Consider the following 21,404-nt stretch of genomic DNA (forward strand, 5'->3'; position numbering starts at 1 on the left):
TGTTTAGACTTGACTTCTACCAAAGAACAAATTTATACTTTTTTGTTAGAGGGGTAGGATTCAGCATGTCAAGATGATGGGCACCAAAGGCACAAAGTACCTGAAACTTCCCCTCTTCTTGGGGAACCTGTGTACATCCCCAACAGTAAGGTGCAGTGGGCAAGAAGAGGGTGGCCATTATCCTTGAGCATTCTCCACCAGTGGTCTGTAACTGCAGCTTAAAACCACCCTCCACTCCTGTGTCAGCAGATAGAAAGTAGGTTTATTCTGAAAAAGTCTGACTTTCTTAAGATTACCTACAGTTACATCTCTCTTTCAGAGAAATTCACAGGGCAATGAAACTGTATCTTTGCATTACGTCACAGATGCAATTATGACTTGTTCACTCAGATACCAGATCTTCACCCATTACTTTTAAACCTTGAAACCACAGGCTAGCGCACAGGTTACTAGCTAGACCAGCTTATATGGGCAGATTTAGGAATTCAGAAAGGGGTCTAGGAGATGTGAATGGCACTACAGGGGTAGCTGAAGCCTCCTCACTGCCTGCAGGCAGACCATGCCATGACAACAGCTGCTGGGTTTTGTTTTGAATCCCTGAAGCAGGTGAGAATCCCTTGCCTGCTCCAGCTCTCTGCACTCACACTTCTTTAGCCAGGGGCAAAATATAGCTCATGGGCTGCATCTGGCCCACCAGACACTTTCATCCACCTGTGGAACCCCCCAACAAATTGTGCACTGCCCAGGCCTTCCATCTGTGAGGGTGGGAGTGGGGCACCTACATCCACCCCCAACATACCCTATTATGCTTCACACTCCCACTCTCATGGGCAGAAGGACCCAGCCCCACTAGCACCAGGTGGGGCTGCTGCTGCAGGTTTCCCTGGCATCCCACTCCCACCCAGCACCAGGCAGGGAAGCAGTAGGGGGAGAAGGCAGAAAGCATGGGGCTGGTGGCAGTGTGGATCCCATGCCTGGGGCAGAGGCAGTGCGGAGCTTGGCTGGGCAGGGTGTGGGTATGGAAGAGGGGGAGGTGGAATGGGGTGTGGGGACCCCCCCACACACACTCCCCCCATGGTGCACAGCCCTGGCAGGCAGCAGGGGCAGCAGCAGCAGCAGCAGGGGGGGTACTTGTGCTCAGTACTGGTGCCTGGCTACTGGCTCCAGCCAGTGCTGCACATCACAGCAAGGAATACAGCCCACACCTGGTCTGTCTGTATTGCCAGCATTCCCCATACTCATGTGGCATGGGAGGGAAGCCCCTGGCACAGGATGGAAGCCTCAGGCACTAGAACCAGCTGGGTGGGGAAGGCAGCCAGCTTCAGTGCCTGAGGCTTCCCTCCCTTGCCACGTGAGTGCTGGGGGACCTCAGTGATAGTGATGGCCCAGTGGGGGCTGCACTCCATGCTGTGATGTGCAGCGCTGGCTAGACCCAGGCCCCTGCTGCTGCACCATAGGGTGGGTGTGTGTGTGGGAGGAGAGCCCCCACACCCCTCCCACCCTTCCTCACACCCCACAAACACCACACACACACACACACACACACACACACCAGTGTTGGCTCCATTGACTGCAGGAGAGGGCAGTGTGTTCCAGAGCCACACATCCAGACCCCACAAACACCACACAATCCCCCACATACCCATGTCCCTACACAGCCATACCTCCTCACAATCTCCCTCCACACTCTCCCACACCCCCACACCTCCCCACCACCATACACACCCCCACACCACACCACACATATACACCCCCTACCACATACACCTACCACACACAGAGACCCTAACCACACAATATAAAAGACTAAGAATTTATTTTTTAGTTGTTATGCAATCACCTCTATATACAGTACACCAAAACAAATCATGACAAAAAAATTAGTAGTAAAATTAGCTCCTGATACCTTCCCAGTCCTCCTCAGGTATTCCCTGCTGGTCAGAAGCTGGAACTAGAAGTTGAGACCACCCATGATGCTGCCATCCCCAGCCCAGGCTTGCCCCAACATATGGCTGCTCCCTGCAGCTGGAGACCATGGGCTGGTGGGGAAAACATGGTGAAGGCAAAGAGAGCAGGTACCTGGCCACTGCACCCTTGGCACCCTTCCTTTATCTAGCCTGTAGTCCTAGCTAGATTGGGGCTAGTAGACCGGGGGCTTCCCTCAACTTGGTCAGACAGGGACAGCAGCAGTGCCAGGTGGTTCCTTGCTTCCTCAACTGCTTCCTTCTTGGATCTTCCAAGAATTCCACACCAGCCCAGGGCCCCTGCCATGCCTTGGATTCCAGCAGGGACCCAGATGTTTGAGCCCCTGGGAACTGGAGCTAACAGCATGTGACCTACACTGTGAAAGAGGGATGCAAGTGCATAACTGCATGCCCCCCCACAACTTCCGGATCCAACTCTGCCTGCTTGCCCTGCTCACAAAAGGGAAGACATATTTTTTGTTAAAAAGGTCTCTAAACCAAGAGAAGCACAAGATCCAGAGAGAACCATTTCAAAGTTGCCAAAAATTGTAGAACTAGCCTTTTGACAATTTAACCAAATGCATTTCAGATTTCCTCAACACTAATTGTCAATGGTCAGTTCTCCATAATTTTAGTCTGGTCATTATTAATCCTTAAAAGTAGTATAAAAGATGATTATTTTTGCTCATCTTCAACCACTATGATATGTGTTTGAGAGGGTTAGCCAAATAAAGATAGATAACAGTGGATTAAGCTCTAACACCTCTTGGTGTTATAGACTTACCGACTGCATTTGCTGTAACTAACCCACTGTTAGTTTCTCCATTACATTGGGCACATGGTCCTGGGTATGATTTGAAACTTCTTCCAATTTGAGGGCCTCATGGCAATGTTGTGGAGATACTCATGGCGGGACAGCTCCTATAAAATACCACAATGTTGCAACCTCCAATATTGGGGATGACTCCGAACCCTAGCTCCAACTGCCTTGTGGGTAATCCCTGGTTGAAGAAAGGATAAGGGATATCACCCTGACAAAAACGTGCCCTCAGTGACAGGTGTTAGGCAGTCAGCAACAGTTCTTATTTGTTGCCCTCTGGTAGAAGCTACAACCATTGAGGCACTGAACGTCTGGACTCAGTCTCGCCTTTGGATTCTGTCTCAGTGGTCTAAAGGGGAGATGGTAAATCTTGGGGAGCCTCCATTCCTCTGTACACTTGGCTAGGCATACGCATTAAAGGTCTTGATATGATAGTCACAGGGTCCCATACAAGTAGATTCATTTGGCATCTGACTAGACCACTTGTGCATACACCATGATCCTGAGGATTGATGGGTGCCTACTTTGGATTCAGATTATCTGGGGATTTACCAATGAATTCCAACCTATTTATTAAACATACTTATGCTAGGCATAATGTCCAATACTTTTTTGTCTGTTGTCATGTTCTATTCTAAAGTTCTTTTTTGTTACATACTTATTTTGATCTCTATGGGGCAGTTTTCCATCATAAGAGAATGATTTATAGCAATATTTTTGTTGTATACCGATTGTTTCTAGAAACAGTTTTGTTGCATGATGTTTTGAGGGATGGTCCAGGGGAATGCTAACACAGTACAGTTATGAAGTGTATTCTAAGTTCTTTAAATTGTTTCTAAATTCTAGTAACATTGCATTTTCACTCCCGAGTATTTGCACTAACTTCCCAAAGCCTCATAACTAGAAACAATCCTCTCGTTTTAATTTGAATTCCTCTTAGCCATGACTACTGTTTTCCTATTTTAGATTTCCTTCTGACTCCTGGATTGGATACCACGATTTGTTATTTTAGGGCTAATCATAAATAAAGCTAGTCAAAAATTTTGTATAATTAAAAATTCAAGGAAAGCTTCTTTTTTTTTTTTAAACTCCATAAAAATGTTTGGGTCTTTTTTCTAAGTAAAGTGGCTGACATTTTTCAGGGGTGTAGGTTGTAGCTGTGTTGGTCTAATAGGCAGACAAGGTTTTTTGTGTAAATCTGACATCTCTTATTAGACCAACTAAATTATTTATTGTTCTAATAAAAGATATGAGATTTGCCCAAAGAACTTTGTCTGACATTTTCCAAAATTTAGCCAAACACAGAATTGTTGGCATCTTTCTAAGTGATCTGCTTATAAGTTATATTTCTTGTACTTATTTTTTATTTTTAAAAGTAAAATGGAATATATAATTTCAGGGGTAAATTCAGCTGGAGGAGTCAAGATTTTGCAATCAGATATAAAGGGAAAAGAAAAAGTAGAATGTTGGGTTTCCCAGATTTGATGCTTTCCCTCTAAACATGAGTATTACATATCCCCTAGAGTATTTAACTATTGTCTGTGGACCTTAATACAGCTTAAAGGATATTGCAAAGTAGACATATGTTTCTTTCACCGTTTAAATGCTGAACCAGCTGCCAACTTTGCCAAGTTAGGATGAAGTCCTGGCATGTGCAAAAAAGATGGGATAACATTTGTCTGTGCTTATAAATTGTACGAAATGTCCATAATTTTGCAGTTTGTATTTGTCCATGAAGTTAGCTCAAAGACCAGTTTAATATTTATGAATATCAGGAAACTGGTTAAGTGATATCTGATTTCTTCCTGCAGCAGGCTGGGAATCAGCCTGGATCCTGGAGTCTCTTGGGCTATGAATCAAAAAAACAACTGACCACAAAAAACAGTTCGAGATCAAAAGACATATTAGTATTATCCAAACACTATAGAACAAGCTATTTATCTACACAAACAGAGCTAAGGTAGTATTATGAAGTGATAATTTGCAGTATCCACAAACCTTAATATTCTCCCTGAGCCTTCCTAAAGGCACAATAAATAGCTAAAACTTCAGATATTACACAGGTTTCTCTTTATTCATAACTTTACAGTGAATAAAAGTATAGGAGGTGTTTCACCGCAAAAGTAAATGATGAGGTTCAGTACCAAAAAGATTACAATCCGATTTTACAGATATAATGCAACAAAAGAGAAGATAGCATTAAAAGACCCAGAAGTGGGGGTTGGCGGGGGGGGAAGGGGAATGCTGAAGTAGATTAAGAATAAATGATTTACTAGAAGTCACAGAAAAATTTAGTGACAGGACTGGGAATAAAACAAAGTTAGTCCAATTCCCAGTCCTATTTTTATATTATTATCATTCAGATAATATGAAAACTATTTCTGACCTTTTCCACCATGCAAATTAATGAAGCATGTTCCATGAACATTTACAATCCACCTATAAATAGCCTACATTTTAACCACTTCACTCAACATCCTGTTTTATCCGCAGCTCACAGACTGTGTCAGAAAGTCTTTACTGACACTGCATGTGTATGGGAGCTCTGTTAACCACTTCTGCATCACGCATCCATATCCTATTGTTTATACCTGACTTCAGATACAACTTCCCTCCATTTTTTTAGTCTGTTTATTGCTGTGTGGGATCCAAATCTATAGCAACAAACTAAATTACTTTCTCTCCCATCACCATTCAGTAGATGAGATAACCATCTACGGCAATAAAGAGACTTCCTTCCCCAGCATCTCAGGTTCTTTATGTAAAGGCAGGTTTAGTAATTTGCTTTGGTTTGAAAACATTCCTTTACATTTTTTAAAAATGGTTCCTGCCTAGAGCAGCTAAATATTAATGGATATGAGACTATTCTCATCCCAAGGTGGGCTGTCAATGAATATCCATTTGCTAACATTTGATGATATACATTGGCTCTAGGAAAGAGAGAAAACTAAAACATTAAACTTTTGTAACACCCACACACGCATTTAGTTGCTGTATATTGTGTTTTTATGTGGACAAGATAGCCCCTCTTGTTTTGGCTATGTGCTTAGTCTCCTCCAAGAGAGAAGGAGTTGCAGATAGCAAAAAGGGAAGCTCTGGTAGAGGGGAGAGAGAGGGAAAATTGTCCTAGTGGCCGGGAACTCCTCTCTCTTCTTTTTCTTCCCCTTTTTCTTTTTTGAGGTTTTAAGGGATTAATACTGGAAAAAACAGTATTTGTTCCCTGGGTTTGCTGGCCAGGATTTAGGGCTGGCAACTTAAAGAGGGTTGGAACCTGGGTGTTTCTAATCCTGCCAGTTTTGGGCCAACTGTAACCTTTAATTAATCTGTTCCTTTGGAGCATTCCTGCAGTTTTCAATTCAGCAGGCCATATAATGTAGCCCAGAAGCGTGGGGTGCATGAATGCTGTCTGGAGCTGCAGTCACTCCCCGCACACATGTATAGCCTCACTCTGGGAGCAAAGATTACCACACCATTATCCCTGCAAGAACACCGAGGTGCCCCTTGCACTGCCGAAGAACCTGCGCTCTCAAGCAGGCTCCCCTGCTGCAGCGGAAGCTATAGACCATGGCATGTAGTTAGTAGCATTTCACATTACATTTGGTTTTTTTCCTGTTTTCTGTATTAAATCTGTTTTTTGGTTACAGTGCTTGTGAGGAAGGTTTTTTTTGTTTATTTGGAACACCTTAGTAATTAATTTAGTGTTCCCAGATTTCTGGGTGGAGGCACGAGCCACGGACTCACTGATATCATTGAACGATGATATCTAAAATCCAGTGTTCTATTCTATTGACTTACTTCATAGACAGTAGCTGACATCTATTCAAAAAAATTGAATACCCACCCCTAGGTCCAAAAAATCTAAAGTGAAAACATTATATGAGTATTGTTGTAACAAAGGTAGTAATGAAAGGTATATTGTTGGAAAGATGTTCCAAAGCCCTGGGACTTGTGTTAAGCTTCTGCTCTCTTGAAATCTAGATATATTCCAAAAAGCAGAATGCAAGATGGTCACAACTGCCACGGTGAAGACCAAGTGTCTCCTTATGGGCTTTGGGATTTCTTGTAAGCTTAGAACAAACCCTGAAGTGCACCAGTTGCGGAGCTCCAAAATAACAGATTATTTTTGGCTTGGTCCATTTAGAAGACAGGCCTCAGTATGGTTTTCTAATTTTTGCTCCTGAATTAATTTGCTGTTTCAACAGCGATAGAATGGGCTGCAACATCTAGCCTGGATCTGAAAGATACACTACTCTGAGACTAGTAATTTATTTAAGAGGAATGGTCTAAGTATCCTGGATAACTGGAGATGAAGGATAGACCTTATATTAGTTAATAATATTTTATTTTCCAAGGAGAACAATGGGTAGGGCATAACTACAAAAGTATGTCTACACAGAAACTTAAGGTGCGACTACAGCTCATGTAGGCATAACCTAACTGTCTTGTTTTACGTTTTAAACTAGCTGTCTTGGTACTGATAACTGGTAACTGTGGGCGTGAAGACGAAATGGGAGCCCTAAATTGAAGTGGTGGATTTTAAAAAACACCGCTTCAGTTTAGGGCCAATTAAACCATGTTGTGCACACACCCCACTGATGTAACTGCCTCTCCAGCACGGAGCAGAGAGTTGCTGGTGGGTGCAGCAGTCCCTGGACTGCCATGGTGTGTGTGTGGGGGGGTGCTCCCTCTGTGGTAGAGGTGCTCCCTCCCCCCCATGGCAGCACTTGCCCTCAGGCACTTGACTTAGGTGGTCCCAGGGGGCACCACAGCTGCAGAAGGAAGCACTGAGCTCCCATGCAGCTTAGGCAGGAAAGCAGACTCCAGGGGAGGGGAAAAAAAAGATCAGACTTGCTGCTTTTCTTGGGCAGAGCTGCTTTCCCAGGCTGCTGCCAGGCTACCTGCAGGGCTTCCTGCAGAGCCGTGGAGCTGCACAGAGCCCAGTGCTTCGCTCCATGGCTGTAAGGGCAGCAAACTAAAACTCCTCAGAGAGGTTTTAGTTTGCTGCGCCCTAAGTCATTTAAGGCGCATAACCCTGCCAAACTTCCTACAGCGGCTGGAATTAATGTTCAATACGCTGCCAAAGTGTGCAAACACTGACACCATTAAGGTGTTACAAAAACATTTAGCTTGCTTTAAAGTGTCAGGCACACATGCCCCTTGTTTCATCTACACATGGCCTGTGGCAAAATAAAGCTCCTCATAGACTAACAATTTTAAAGTCAACTCTGCTATGTCTCTACAAACTTCAGTCCCATAAGGCATTTAATACACATACCTTTGTCTGCTCTGACACGCCGGAAATCCAGTGTGGCAGAGCAGACTTGATTAATCAAGTCTGCGGAGCACACAAGCTGATGTACCCGACACTGCATTGCGTACATTTGTATAAATGGTGAAATGAACACCAGTGCACAGAAAATGGTGGCAGTGCATTTTTAAACTAAAACACCTTTGATGTGTTTTAGTTCAAAAGCACACTGCTGCCATTTTCCCAGTGCTGATGCACATTTCCCCATTTATACAAATGCACATGCTGCAGAGCCAGGCACTTTTAAAGGTGCCCAGTACTGAAGCACACACATATATACAAATGCTCATAGTGCAGTATAGACATACCTTAAGGACCTTGTTAGACCTTATGCTGGAAGCCAAGCAAATGTTAATCGGCTTAGTGTTGTTCAGTTTAGTGGAGCAGTCACACTGTAAGGAGAAAAATATGCTCTGACTGTCCTTCACCTGCACAGCTGTGACTTACCACTAGAGGCTTGGTGAGCAGAAACAGGACTAGAAGCAGGAAGGGCCTGTGTGGCTGAGAGCAGACCCACCACCATGTCCAATTCAGCGAAATCAGAGAGACCTGCAGAAGCAACTTCCCTGGGACTCTCTGGTCTCACTGAAATTTCATGCTGAGAGCAGAGCCTGGCAGCTCTGATCCCAATGTGGAGCTCCTGTGCCAGTTTCAGCAAGAGCAGAGCCCCAAGAGGCCTGATCCTGTTTTCTCCAGAGCTCAGGTGGTCCTTGCCCACAAGAGGCAACCACCAGGTGCTACAGGGGAAGGAGAATTGGGCCCATGGGAAGTCAGGCGGTGCCCTGCTGGTGGGATTTGGGATGGTGGCCGTTGTCTGAGCTCCAGAGAAAAAAGGATTGGGCCCCACAGACTTCAGAGCATTCTGGGATACTGAAGGACTTCAACTTGGGTGGAATAGCTGTGGAAAGTGTTCAGGAACAAAATTAGGCAGATTGGAGATAATCCTGCTCTAGCGTGGCATAAGTCTATGCCAAATATCAAGTCCTTTAAGCCACTTAAAAGGTATTAACATGCAGCTACTCCAGGGGTTAAGAGCTCCAGAAGCAACTAAATTTACTGCATAACAAGGCCTTAAGACTTAGCACTGTTTTCACTACTGTGGCAAATACTGCCTGGTGTGGAGGGTATTCCTGCACCCCTCACAGCTGGCACCTGGGGCAGGTGCCTGCTTACACCACCCCAGTTACATTATTGGATAACATTCCTAAGCCAGTGCTATTAGGGTTTTCAGCTTCCAGCATTATCATGTTACTGCAGGCTTATCTGGTTTCACAAAATAAACATGGTTTGGCTACTTCATCGCTTGAATGAAAGAGCACTACAGAATACAGAGGTGCTGAATTAGTGACAAACAAAGTATGACCCTGGTGAGCTCTGCAAGGCTGAAAGTCTTTCAAGTGAATTATAAAATAGAAGCCTTTTGATCACTTGTTCTCATTAATGATACCATCACTTTTCCCCCAGAAGTGGTGTTAACCCCAGCATCCTCATGAACATCACATTACTTATTTTCAGTTTGCCATGGCACTGTTAGTGGAAAATAATATCTTTCTTTTAGAGTGTTGCTAGGCATTCTCAAAAAGATTGAAAGTAGCGGTGAATGAAATTATTTTATATAGAGAAAAAAACATTCACATATTTGAGAGAGAGAGTGCACACAACTGATGGCACTTTTAAAAACTTTTCTTACTATGCAAGTGAGGTGGGAAATTTACTTACAAAGGGTGAAGCTACAGTATGATGACTTCTACAAATCAACACAAATGAATGCTAATAAATTTATGCAAAAGGATACCATCACATGCTCTCCTAATGCCATAGTCATTACTGAAAACTATTTTTAAAATATGTCAGAAAGTTATGTAGCTTTTCATTGATGCTACTTTCATATCCCTTTTCTGTAAAGCCAGGTCCTTAATTACATTTTGTACTACTTCACAACTGAATATTGTACAACATGGATCTTAGCTTGGTATGTGGAAATTCCATAATTGAGGGATGATGAATAGAGGGTTATTTCATTTAAAACAATAGCTTTGTGAAGATGCTCAAGGCTTTGGAGTGTTCAGCTAAGTACTGAAAGAGGATGAATGAGGGTGCAGATGATATGTAGTAAGATTCGAAAGTCTCTCTGAGGGGCCTTGGCGAAGCTGTGACAGAGTGGGAGAGGGGCTGGTTGGACAAAGAAATTGAAATGGTAGGAATGCAGGTTGAGATTCAATAGACAGGGAAACAGAGTGAGCCAGTTAGATCATAGGCACAGGACTGGGAGGGGCAAGGAACAAACTCTATTACTTTGAGGTTGTAAACATCAATTATTAGCTGCAATTACAGTGTAAAAACAGCCCCTGTACATTTGAGTTCTGAACATCAGTGGGCATTTTTACACATGCATGCATCACAGCACCAGGTGCTTTGAAAAGCGCCCGGTGCTGTGATGCATACAATTGTATAAGTGGTGAAATGCACGTCAGCGCTGAGAAAATGGTGGCAGCGCATTTTTGAACTAAAACACATAGGAGGGGCTTTAGTTCAAAAACACACCACTGCCATTTTCTGCACACTCACATGCATTTTGCTGCTTATACAACTGCACATGGCACAGTGCTATTTGCCTCAGCTCATGTGCAGATTAATCGAGTCTGCTCCAAAGTGGCGGATCTCCGGCATGTCACTGGGAAAAAGTATGTGTATAAATGCCTATTATGTCTATATCTGAGGCTACTCGAACTCTGGCTTTAGTTTCTAATGATGACAATGTGAATATTGGCTTTGCCTGGGGAGTTTCTGTCTGGAAGTGTGTTGGGAGAAGGACATAGAGAACAGATAAGGTGTTTGGAGAAGAGGGGAGTCTGGGACTGTCCAGACAAGAAGACTTGGAGCTAGTAGGTGCAGTGAGGACACAGCATGCAGATCCTGTAAGGAGAATGGATGTAGTGGGAGAATTAGATCTTGCTGGGAAAAGAGAATGAGGCAAGGGGCCTGGGAGAAACTATGAGGAGCCTAGGGAATAAGGTGGGAGATGGATCAGAGAAGGATATAGGAGGTAGGGCTGTGTAAAGTTTTGGTCCCCAGTTTGATTCGGCGGAGATTCAGCCTGATTCAGTAGCTGAATCTCTGAATCTGAATTGAATCAGAGGACCCTTTAATCTCTCCGAATCAAATTGGGACCCTCCGAACTGATTCAGAGAAATTCGGAACGATTCAGAGATTTGGACATTTTTTTCTATATACCTCTAGTAGGGGCTCATGAACACTGCAATGGTGGGGCAGATGGAGTGTCTCACAGAAGCATGGGGGGCTCCCCAGCGTGCTTGGCAGCTGACCCAGATGTGGACCAGAAGTACTTCTGGTCCACATCTGGGTCTGCTGGGGAGTGTACTGCCCCCCCCCCCCCCCCGGCTTGGCAACTGGTGCCTCCTGGATCTGGGGAGGGCACCCAGGGTCCCCCTGTGGCCGACTGCCAAACTGTGAGGCCATGGAGGCCCCCACCGCATGGTCCCCTGTGCAGACCTGGAAGTGGACCCCCTGCGCTCCATCCGCCCCAGCTTCACAGTGATCATGAGCCGCTCCTGCTACCTCAAGGTATGTAGAAAAAGCTTTTAAAGCTGTGTCTGTGTCCAAATCTCTGATTATTCAAATCAGCATTGAATCTTCAGATTCAGATTCAGCCAAATCAAATCAGGGACAGTGATCTGAATCAACGAATTGAATCACTGTCCCTGATTTGGGCCAAATCAAATAGGGCCCACTTTGCACACCCCTAATAAGAGGAGGGGTACTGGGACTGGCTGGGTGAAGAGACTGGGATTCACTGTGGAGAAAGAAAAAAGATCTAGAGTCATAGGGGAAATTAGGACCAGACAGTGAACCCAGTGGGATATTAGGACTGGGATAATATGCCTGCAATTTAACACTGAGTAGAGTATTAGTGACAATAGCAGGACAGGGAAAGAGTTAGATTTTGCCAGATAAGCACAGGTGCATTTCTGGTCAGTAAGTTCCTCTGCTTCAGTCCTGAAGGGCAATGCGTATGCTGTACTATATCTCTAGGTGCTGTACCCTGCTTTCCTTCCTCCACAGTATTGTCAGCTTCCAGCTCCATGTGGTGGCATGGAGCAGGGTTGCCAACTATCCATAAATTTCCAACAGTCTGTAAAAAAATAGCTTAAAATGTCTGTCCACAGAGTCATAAATTCAAAATTTAAGCCAGCCATAAAATGCAGAAACATTGAGTTAATTTCAAGATCCATGTAATAATGAAGCTAAATACAAGCACTGATACTAGACAGAGGCTAGGTATAGACATTCAAAAAGCCTGAGCCAGAATCAATCTAAGTTACGTGGTTTTTTGTAAGCAGTGTAGTTTAGATTGGTAGTGAATAGAACACACATTCACCCCTTAGTGTAAATGGAAGGGGCCCAAAATCTTAGACCAGGTTCTGCTATTTTTAAACCAGTCTGTGTGCACTGAACTTCTGTTCTGTTTTGGGTATAGACCAGATTTCAATCATTTGTACCAGTAGAAGTGTAATGTTTGTACCAGAGAGAGCAGAGAATCACCACCAGGTGTTTAAGCAGAAGCCAGCCCCCTTACAGAGGTGTGTCCATGGCTTGCACATCCCAATGTAGCTCAGCTCTTCCTGAATGAACCCAACAGACAAGCTGCCCTACCACGAAACAGAACCCTCCTGTGCTGACACACACTACTGGGGCCCATACTCCCTGGGACACTTCCTGATGGACACTCTTTCACCTGCATCCAAGTGCAGAGGGACCTGTGAGGAGGGGCAGCAGGGTAGGGTTAGCTGCCCCAACATGTGGCCTCTGTCCCCTGGATGGCACTGGTCTGGAGGTGGACCAGTGGACCAAATTTACTGTGCAATAAGCTCCTAAGTGTTGGGAATGGTACTGCTAGACTCTGCAGAAGAACTACAGAGTTTTAATACTTGACCAGCAAAACTACTGGTGGCCTAAGAGCCTACCAGAGAGACATATAGAGGAATTAATAATACCTGTGCCATACAGTCTATACACACACACACACACACACACACACAAATGCATACGTAAGTGTATGCTTATAAATGTGATCAAATAAAAATGGATTGTGTCTACATATCTATGCCTATGTAAATTATATATTTATATTGTTGCAACATAAAGAAATACATTATACTATATAAATTATCTATATTTAAAATTAATTTATACAGGGAGAGTATCAATTTTAATCAATTCAAGTATTCGATATTACAGGTATTATATAGGGGTATACTTGCATATACTTACAGACTCCATTTTAATTTAATTTGGTTATACTACGGTTCAATCTCTAATCATGTCTATTAAATGTATACTGTCTATATGGGTGCATATGAATAAACGCAGCCCATTTTTATGAGAGGGATTGTTCTACAAGAGAGAGAAAGAGTCCTGCCCAGCATAAGCACTGATTTTTATTTTTACTGGGGTAGGCCTAAGATGATGCCCAGAGCAGAGCAGAGCTGAGCAGAGCCTGTCGGGGGCAGGGGGTGGATATAAGCGGCCTGCTACAGGTTCCCTGCCCTGCAGCCCTGCACCTGGGAGCCCATACCAGCCATGCTGCCATGACAAAGCAACCCCTGGCCACCTGGTGGCAGCAGGGGGAACAACTTTGCATTGCCACTGCTGCTGGCACCCCTGCTTCTGCCAGGCAGGCAAAGCGCAGCTGGCATAGGGCTCCTGGAAGGTTGGTAGCAAGGCAGGGAGCCTCAAGCCCACATCAGGAAGCCTGCATCTGCCCCCAACCTGTGCATGACTCTGAGGGGGGATATGCCTCTCCATCTCCCATCTCCAGCAGTGCGCACAGCAACAGGGAGATGACCCCGACTCCTGCCCCCTGGACAAGCTGATCATGGCTCTGTCCCACTCTGCACCCCAGCTGTGGGCCCCAGGCACTGCCCTGGCTGGGCAGTGACTGCAAGCCCAGGTTCTGATACACCCCTCCCTCACCATGGGGTCCTCAGTCTGCCCACTCCCCCATAGAATTACCTGCAGGCAGCTGAAGGAGCTGCTTTCCATCGCTGTCTGGGGCTGTATTCCTGGCCATGTGAATGTGTGCATGTGCACACATAGATGTAGCACCCCCTGCGTCCCTTTCCCCGCATTCCCTTGCAGGCTGGAACTCTGTCAGTTTGCAAGCGGAAACCCACCATTTCCTGCGTTTTCCACTGTGAATGGAAAACCCAGATCCTTATATGATACTGGGAATCCAGGACAAATGCTGTCCTGGAGTCATGCAGCCAGAACTAGGACTAGATTCTCCTGTCCTGCCCAATTAGAGATGCATAGTCACCCTATGCCTCTTCCTGAGGGGTGCCAGGGCCCTCAGGCCCCCCAGGTACTTAGAACCAATGCTGCCCAAGGTATTTATGGGGATAAGTGTTGCCAACCCAAGAACAATATTTTTAATGAAAGTTTTTTACTGACAACCAAACTTACTTTCTTCCTTTTTTTTTTTACCATGTTTAATGTTAAACCCCTAAATTTGACCCCAGTCCTTCTAACTGGAACTTGACAGAAGGGCAGGGAGTTATATTTATTATATTTACATTATGTAAAGACTATATCAGTAAAAAAAGTGTCAGTAAAATATTTTATTGTCAGTAACAAGTCTGCAGATTGTCAATAAAAAAATATTTTTGGTTGGCAACCCTGGCACAGAGAAAGTCATAGACATGATTTTGACTGTCTTGTGGAAACAGATACCCTTGGGCAGTAGGAAGAAGCAGTTTTTGAGTTTCATCAAGCCCAAGTACAAAATGGTTACTAGATTTTCTGCAGGGTGCACAAAGATCCTAGAAAATATTTCTGCTGCTTTCCTACACTATCTCACACTGAACTACAACTAAAGATAATTTGATCCATAGGGTTTTATGTGGTAACAGAGCAACTGTTATAGAGTGAGCCTGTTGCATTTCATTCCTTGGCCTAGAAGAGGGAGTAATATAATATTTCCCATTATAACATTCAGAAAGACACATTCACCTTGAAACTGCACTTCTACCTATTGCTGTATTTTAGCTTGTACATATACATTTTGGCTTTTAGATTTTAAGCAGCAAATTCTTAAAGTATATACATTTTTATGACATGAATCATGACATTTAATTTTCTTCATCAACATTAGTAGGTATTTGTTTATAATAATGGGCCAGAGCTTATCTAGTACTAGACAAATTTTATATTACAAAATGATTGCTGAGCTTAGGAAGGTGTATTCATTTGCATTTAAATTCTCTTTCAAAGCAGTGAAATTCTGCCACCCTCTGGACGGTAATCAAACCGAGACATTTCTTACAGGCAGCCTCAAAGGATACTGGAAAAATACCGTCTGCTGATAAATAGTCATTGCTTTTTATTAAACACATTTTTAAAGTTTAAGTTTTAGGCTGCATAAATGTTAATAGTTGTTATTAAACCACAAATAAAACAATCATTCTACAGCTACCTCACTAGTGATATCTAATCAAGCCCTTCAAAAGGCTTAAATTGTTCAATTCTTAATCTTTCTTAGCAGTCACTTTACTGTTTACATTTATGTGTGCTACCAACTTATGAATTTCTGTCTCCTTGGTTTAAAAGGCTTATTTGCCAATCAATGAAGAGTCCTACACTGTTAGCAGTGTTAATGATGAATCCACTCAATTAATATGTATAAAAACATAATCCAATGGCAAAGAGAAAGAGAGAGATTTGTGTTTTGGTTGAACAAAATTAGCTATAAAGGCATGATTAGGGAAACTTATTTCTTGCCACTCTCCATTCATTTAGCAAGCAGCACTTAATACAAATGAAATTCACAATGAATGCATTTATGTGATCATTTGAAATAGTAAAGGTCTGAAAATTAAGAATTTTAAATTGTGTTTCCAGGACTAGTTAAAAGCCACAGAACAGTGAATTGCACAGTACCTTGTTTTGGTTATGGAGCCTAACTGTTGTTGTGCTTGGATGAGATCAGCCAGCTGTTTTTGCAAAGACATATCCTTACCATGGGCTTGTTTAATAAACGGGTGCTCTAAAAGGTGGGTGACTGAAGGACGGTTTTCAAAATCCTTAATAAGACACCTGTGAAGCACAGCAAAAGTGTTATGCATACAGTAAATGTTTTAGTTATAAAATCATTTCCTTTTAACTGAACATTACACTTGGCATATTGTTTGGCAGGTACTGTGATGTGGAGCAGGTTCCCCCACCAATGAATTGGGCTTACTAAATGTACAAAGGGACCACATTTTACTATTCATTTGCATTGGAATAAGTCTAGAATAACATTATATAATTCAGTGGAGTTCCTCCACATTTATATTAATGTAACTGAACAGAACCTGTGTCAACAAATTTATTTCACTTTTGCAAAAAGACAAATGGTATACGTTTAAGATATAATTTTAATAATGACTGAAGTATCCATGAAAACTATTTTTTATCTAAGAGCTATGAGCATATTCCTGTAGTTCTTCCTAGTTCCTTACATATATCCCAATGGGCATTTTAATTGATAAAGTGCGTAGGATTTAACCTGTTAAAATAAGTCAGCCATCATGAATCAAAACAATTTGATTTTTTTTAATAGACAAGTAATATTTCAAGGGGCTATCATACTGAGTATCTAGGTGCTAATATAAGAACGTGAGTAAATCAGCAAATCTACTTGATTTAGATTAGAAAATAAAAAAGAAGAAGAAGAAGAAGAGAGAGACAGATTTCACTGCAAACCCAGATGTAAAAGTTCAGTGTCACAGAAGGGGGAGCAGATGATTTAGGAATAAGCTGACAGATCCCATTCAATTAGCACATAATAAGATTTAACTAGCAAATACAATAACAAATAAAGATCTAAGCATCTAGGAAGACATGATTAAGAGTATAATTCAATTCCATTAAAGCTGGAATGCTATGGTCCAAATAGAAAATTGCTGTTAAAACACTGGACTTTTTCACAAGTGTCCTTTAATTCCTCTGTCCATTAATTTATTCTATTTGCCTTATATCAATATGATACAGATGTCATTTGCATATCAGAACAAGAAAAATTGCAACTCAGTATAAATGACTATCCAGCATCTAGCCATCAGTTTCATGAATTTGATGTAAACTCAGTCCGAGGTGGGTTCTTCTGAAGAGATGTTTTCAAATTAAAATGTTTTATACTTAGCTTTGTATTATTTGATATTTATGAAGCAGTTACTTCATATATACAGTTAAAGAAGATTTTACTTGGAAAACTTGACCAGGATATACCTTTACACAAAAAGAACAGTGATCCTAATACTTTTTACAGTACTTGACACTCTATCAATTGCAAACTTTAGATTTTAAATTATACCTAAAATATAGTACATTTTAATAAATTCTGACATGACAAAACACACTAGAAGTTTATTAAAGCTCAGCCTCACCTTGAATATTTTATTGGAGTCTAAAGCCAGGCTCCTAAAATAATCCTGTCTTTCAAAATAAAGTTAATAGCTGTGGTCCTTCCAAACCATTTCATAGACCCTTCTTGCTGACCTATCATCCAATCCAGAAAAGACAGTCTGTAAAATGTTCTTCCAATTTTGCATCTGGTTTAAAGAACATTGCTATCTGTTACAACTGGAGCTTCCTGCTAGAAAAAAACTCAACCAACAAAACCTACATTATCTCTATTTTTCTGACTGCATGGTTATAAATAACAGTTCTGCCCTCCCATGAAAAGAAATCCATCATTTGGCTTTACAGGTTCTCAGGTTGGCGGGGGGGAGGGAGTTGGCTGCTTTGTTTCTTGTTCTTCAGGATGTTTAAAAGTCAATGTACCCATATTGCGCAGGTCATCCTTTGCTTAAATTTATGCCCTTCTCTATAGAAACAGATAATGAGTATATGTATGACTATATTTATAAGGAGAGATATCACTAAACACTATTAATTATGAGAGAAAAAAACAAAATTACCAAATATACAAAATCATGTATTGTTTAGTTAATAAAATTAGTGATTTAGGTGTCTAAAATGGGGATATAAAAATTTATAGTGAACACATATTTGACTTCTACCACTTTAGTAGTATGATGCAGTATGATACAATATGGTATGATAGCATACATGATAAATGGCACAATGTACCTCATCCATGGTATAATGAAATAAAGCATGTTTGTGAATTTGTGTAGAGTATATACATATATATTTATTTATACATACATACATACATAAACTAATAGACAAGAAATTGTATTTTGATATAACTAATAATATCATATGCAAAGACAACATCCAAATGTTCTTAAGAAAGTAAAAAAAAATAAAGATTAGTACAAAACTTGTTCAAGAAATTACAGAGTTCCACACAGAAAACAAAGTACTGTTAAAAGTACAAATAATGTGGAATCATTTCAACTTGCACTATTGAAGACATTAGGACAAATTTTATTCTCAGTTACACCTGGAGAGTCTGCAGAAACCTTATGGACTATACCCAGAACCTCTACTAGGAGTATTTAGATACTAAGGTAGCCAATGGCTAAAACATCCAGCAGTTCATACTCCTACATGTAGTATATTACAAAATTACCTACTTAATTACAAAATCATTACTGCAGTTTTGTCAAGAAAATAATAATAAATATAACAGAAATACAGTAAAAAATATTGGAAGCCAGTTTTGTTCTCATTTTTTTTTCTGGAGTTCAACTAAATAACATATAGTGAGCCCTTCTGGACATAAAAGTTGCCATGATGGAATCGCACTGAGGCCAATTCTCAGTGGTGAGACCTGAAAGTCATAGCAGGAATGCCAGACACGTTTTGGTGATGCCAATTCATCCTCATAAACATCCACTTCCTAAAGAATATTTTTCTAAAATAAATGCAGGTGAAATTGTAGCCCTACCAAAATCAAGGGGAGGTTTGAAATCCTTCTACTCAGACCACAATTTTATTGTTCATGTTCAAGGCCCAATCTTAGACAAGACTTAGCCTGAAGCCCCAGGATCCCCTTAATTTCTGACACACAAGAGACAGAGCTATTGTCAGCACCTCCTAGAGGCTGATCTGCAAAAGGTCCCCTGTAGGAAGTTATCCAGAATGACAGCTGAAGCAGTACAAACATAGGATAATCAAGGACATATTTTTGCTTTCTCATAAGCTTTGCCCTTGTTTTCCAAAGTCAGTAGGACTTACCTACTAGAACAATGGTGCTCAACCTTTTTAGCCAACGGGCCAGATGAAAATTGCCTGATTCCTCTGTGGGCCAAATCCAGTGGGGCCCCATCCAGCTGTGTAGTGGGGGAGAGGGGCAGCCTGGCCCGAATCCAGCTGCATGGTGAAAGAGGGCTTGGGCCAGCCAGCCCCAATATGGCCCTGCAGGGGGGAAGAGGGCATGGTCCAGCACTGCTGAAGGAAGGGGGCATTGCCTGGCACTGTGAGCAGAAGAGGGGGGACATAACCCAGCCCTGAGAGGAGAAGGGGGCATAGCCCAGGCCCAACCCAACAGACGGGAGAGAAGGAAGTGTGACCTGGCTCCGACATGGCAACCAAAGCCTGCTGCAGTACAAAGGGCATTGGTAGAGAAAAAATGAAAGGACAACATTTGGGGGACATTGGGGGAAATTTTAGGGGAACAGCTATGAGAAAAGGTCATAATGTAAAGTGATTGGGGAAGGTCATAACACTTACAGGCTTAAAATAAATATCTACATTTAGTATGAATTCTTGAGAGTGAAATCTTTTCTCCCTCTCCTTTTTCTGTTTGTTGCTTATTTAAAATGTAAGCATCTTAAAATTGGAATTTATGGCATTGTAGGCCACAAGTTTTGTAAAGAAATGAAGTTAAAGCTTGTGCAAAGATGGGGGTTTCCTGGGAGTCCTTGTTGGGGGGGAGGGGGTTATAAGAGAGATCAAATGTAAGCAGCTGGTGTTCTTGCTAACCTATATGGAAGCAGCTTCCTAAAAGATTAGGATAGTTGCCTTCTTGTTAATTTTTTAATATTCAATACAAATTCAATTTAATTTAGCATGCTTTGCATATTTTGGCACTATATTAATATTTATACAGCAACAGGAGGCTCAAAAGAAAGAAAGTTATTAATTGATTTGGTCCTTTGTTCCAGTGCTGGGCTGTTACCCAGAGTGAAAAAAAACTGAAACCAATAGTAGCTGTAATTATTAACCTTCTATGCAGCCTCCTGTTCAACTTTGTAACTTATATAGAAGTTCTGCATGCTGTTTATCCATATGCCTCATTCATTCTCTACTAACCCTCAAATGCTCTCAGTCATAGGCATTGTAATAAATTTGTATCTAAGATTTCGCCTGAATTACAAATAAAGCTACACCAACTCATAGCAGAATAGAGCTGATGAGTCAGTTGATGAGTCTAGAAGTGTCCACGGATCCTTGTCCTAAATAAAAGGAAAAATTCAGCAAGTCAGCAAGAAGATGGATTATTTTTCATTATCTTTCACCACCCAAAAGAGGTATAGACCTATTTCAAACGTGGGGTCTCCAAGGTACCTCTGAGATTCATCTTGCATGATACAGCTAAACTCTGTCAGGGTTGCAAAGTGGTTTCAATATATTGGTTTCTTCTCTGTGTATTCAGTTCACAGTCAATCGATCTTTTCTACAGAGCAGAATGAGAGCTTTTGGCATCAATGAGTGCTTTGTTCTCTTTGTATGATGTAGAATTGGTTAGTTAAACAGCTTAAAAGAAAGGGGCATTTTCATATGTCAACTAGACATGCAGATTTTTGTAAAATTGTTGTACCCTCAGAGTGAAATATTTGGAGTTTTTGGACAAAAAAATAGGACTTTACTACTTGGCAGTCCCAGGAACATGTACTCTTCCAGTATCTCCTCTACTTTAGAATAATGACTGCAGTATGTATATGCATGCTGCACATGAACTGTGGTTACTGCTAATGTATGTGTTACATGTTCCTTAGCTATTATTAGCTCTAAAACAACAGTTCTTGGGACTCCTCCTCTGTGTTTAGTGGAAGAGGAAGTGACAGACTGCCAGAGTCACTCCCAACATTTAATAATGTAGTTGTTTCTTAAGCTGGCAGCCAGCACTGACACTATCTTTTTCTTCAAAAGAATTTTATTACATGTCTAGTACCTAAGTCTGCCTGACCAGAGCAGCAGGAGAGGCTACTGAAGTGACTATATACTCCTGTGCTCCTGTGAAGAATATGTGACAGCAGAATCCCATTTCCTCATTGGGGAGTTACCCCTTCTTATTGAGTTAAAGCTTGTGTGAAGCTGAGCAATCTTGTAGATAAGA

General features: G+C 41.9%; 1 protein-coding gene across 1 annotated transcript in view; it reads right to left on the minus strand.

Moving 5' to 3' along the window:
• Window positions 1-21,404, minus strand: part of MYO3B (myosin IIIB) — a 357,238-nt gene that overhangs the window by 244,521 nt on the left and 91,313 nt on the right. Inside the window, exon 9 of the mRNA XM_090041713.1 lies at window positions 16,049-16,204. Within this exon, the coding sequence (XP_089897839.1) occupies window positions 16,049-16,204 (156 nt within the window). The remainder of the gene's footprint in view (window positions 1-16,048; window positions 16,205-21,404) is intronic.

This window comes from Crocodylus siamensis, chromosome 4 (genome assembly GCF_052110815.1).
Source record: "Crocodylus siamensis isolate JL-2025a chromosome 4, ASM5211081v1, whole genome shotgun sequence".
Lineage (NCBI taxonomy): Eukaryota > Metazoa > Chordata > Crocodylia > Crocodylidae > Crocodylus > Crocodylus siamensis.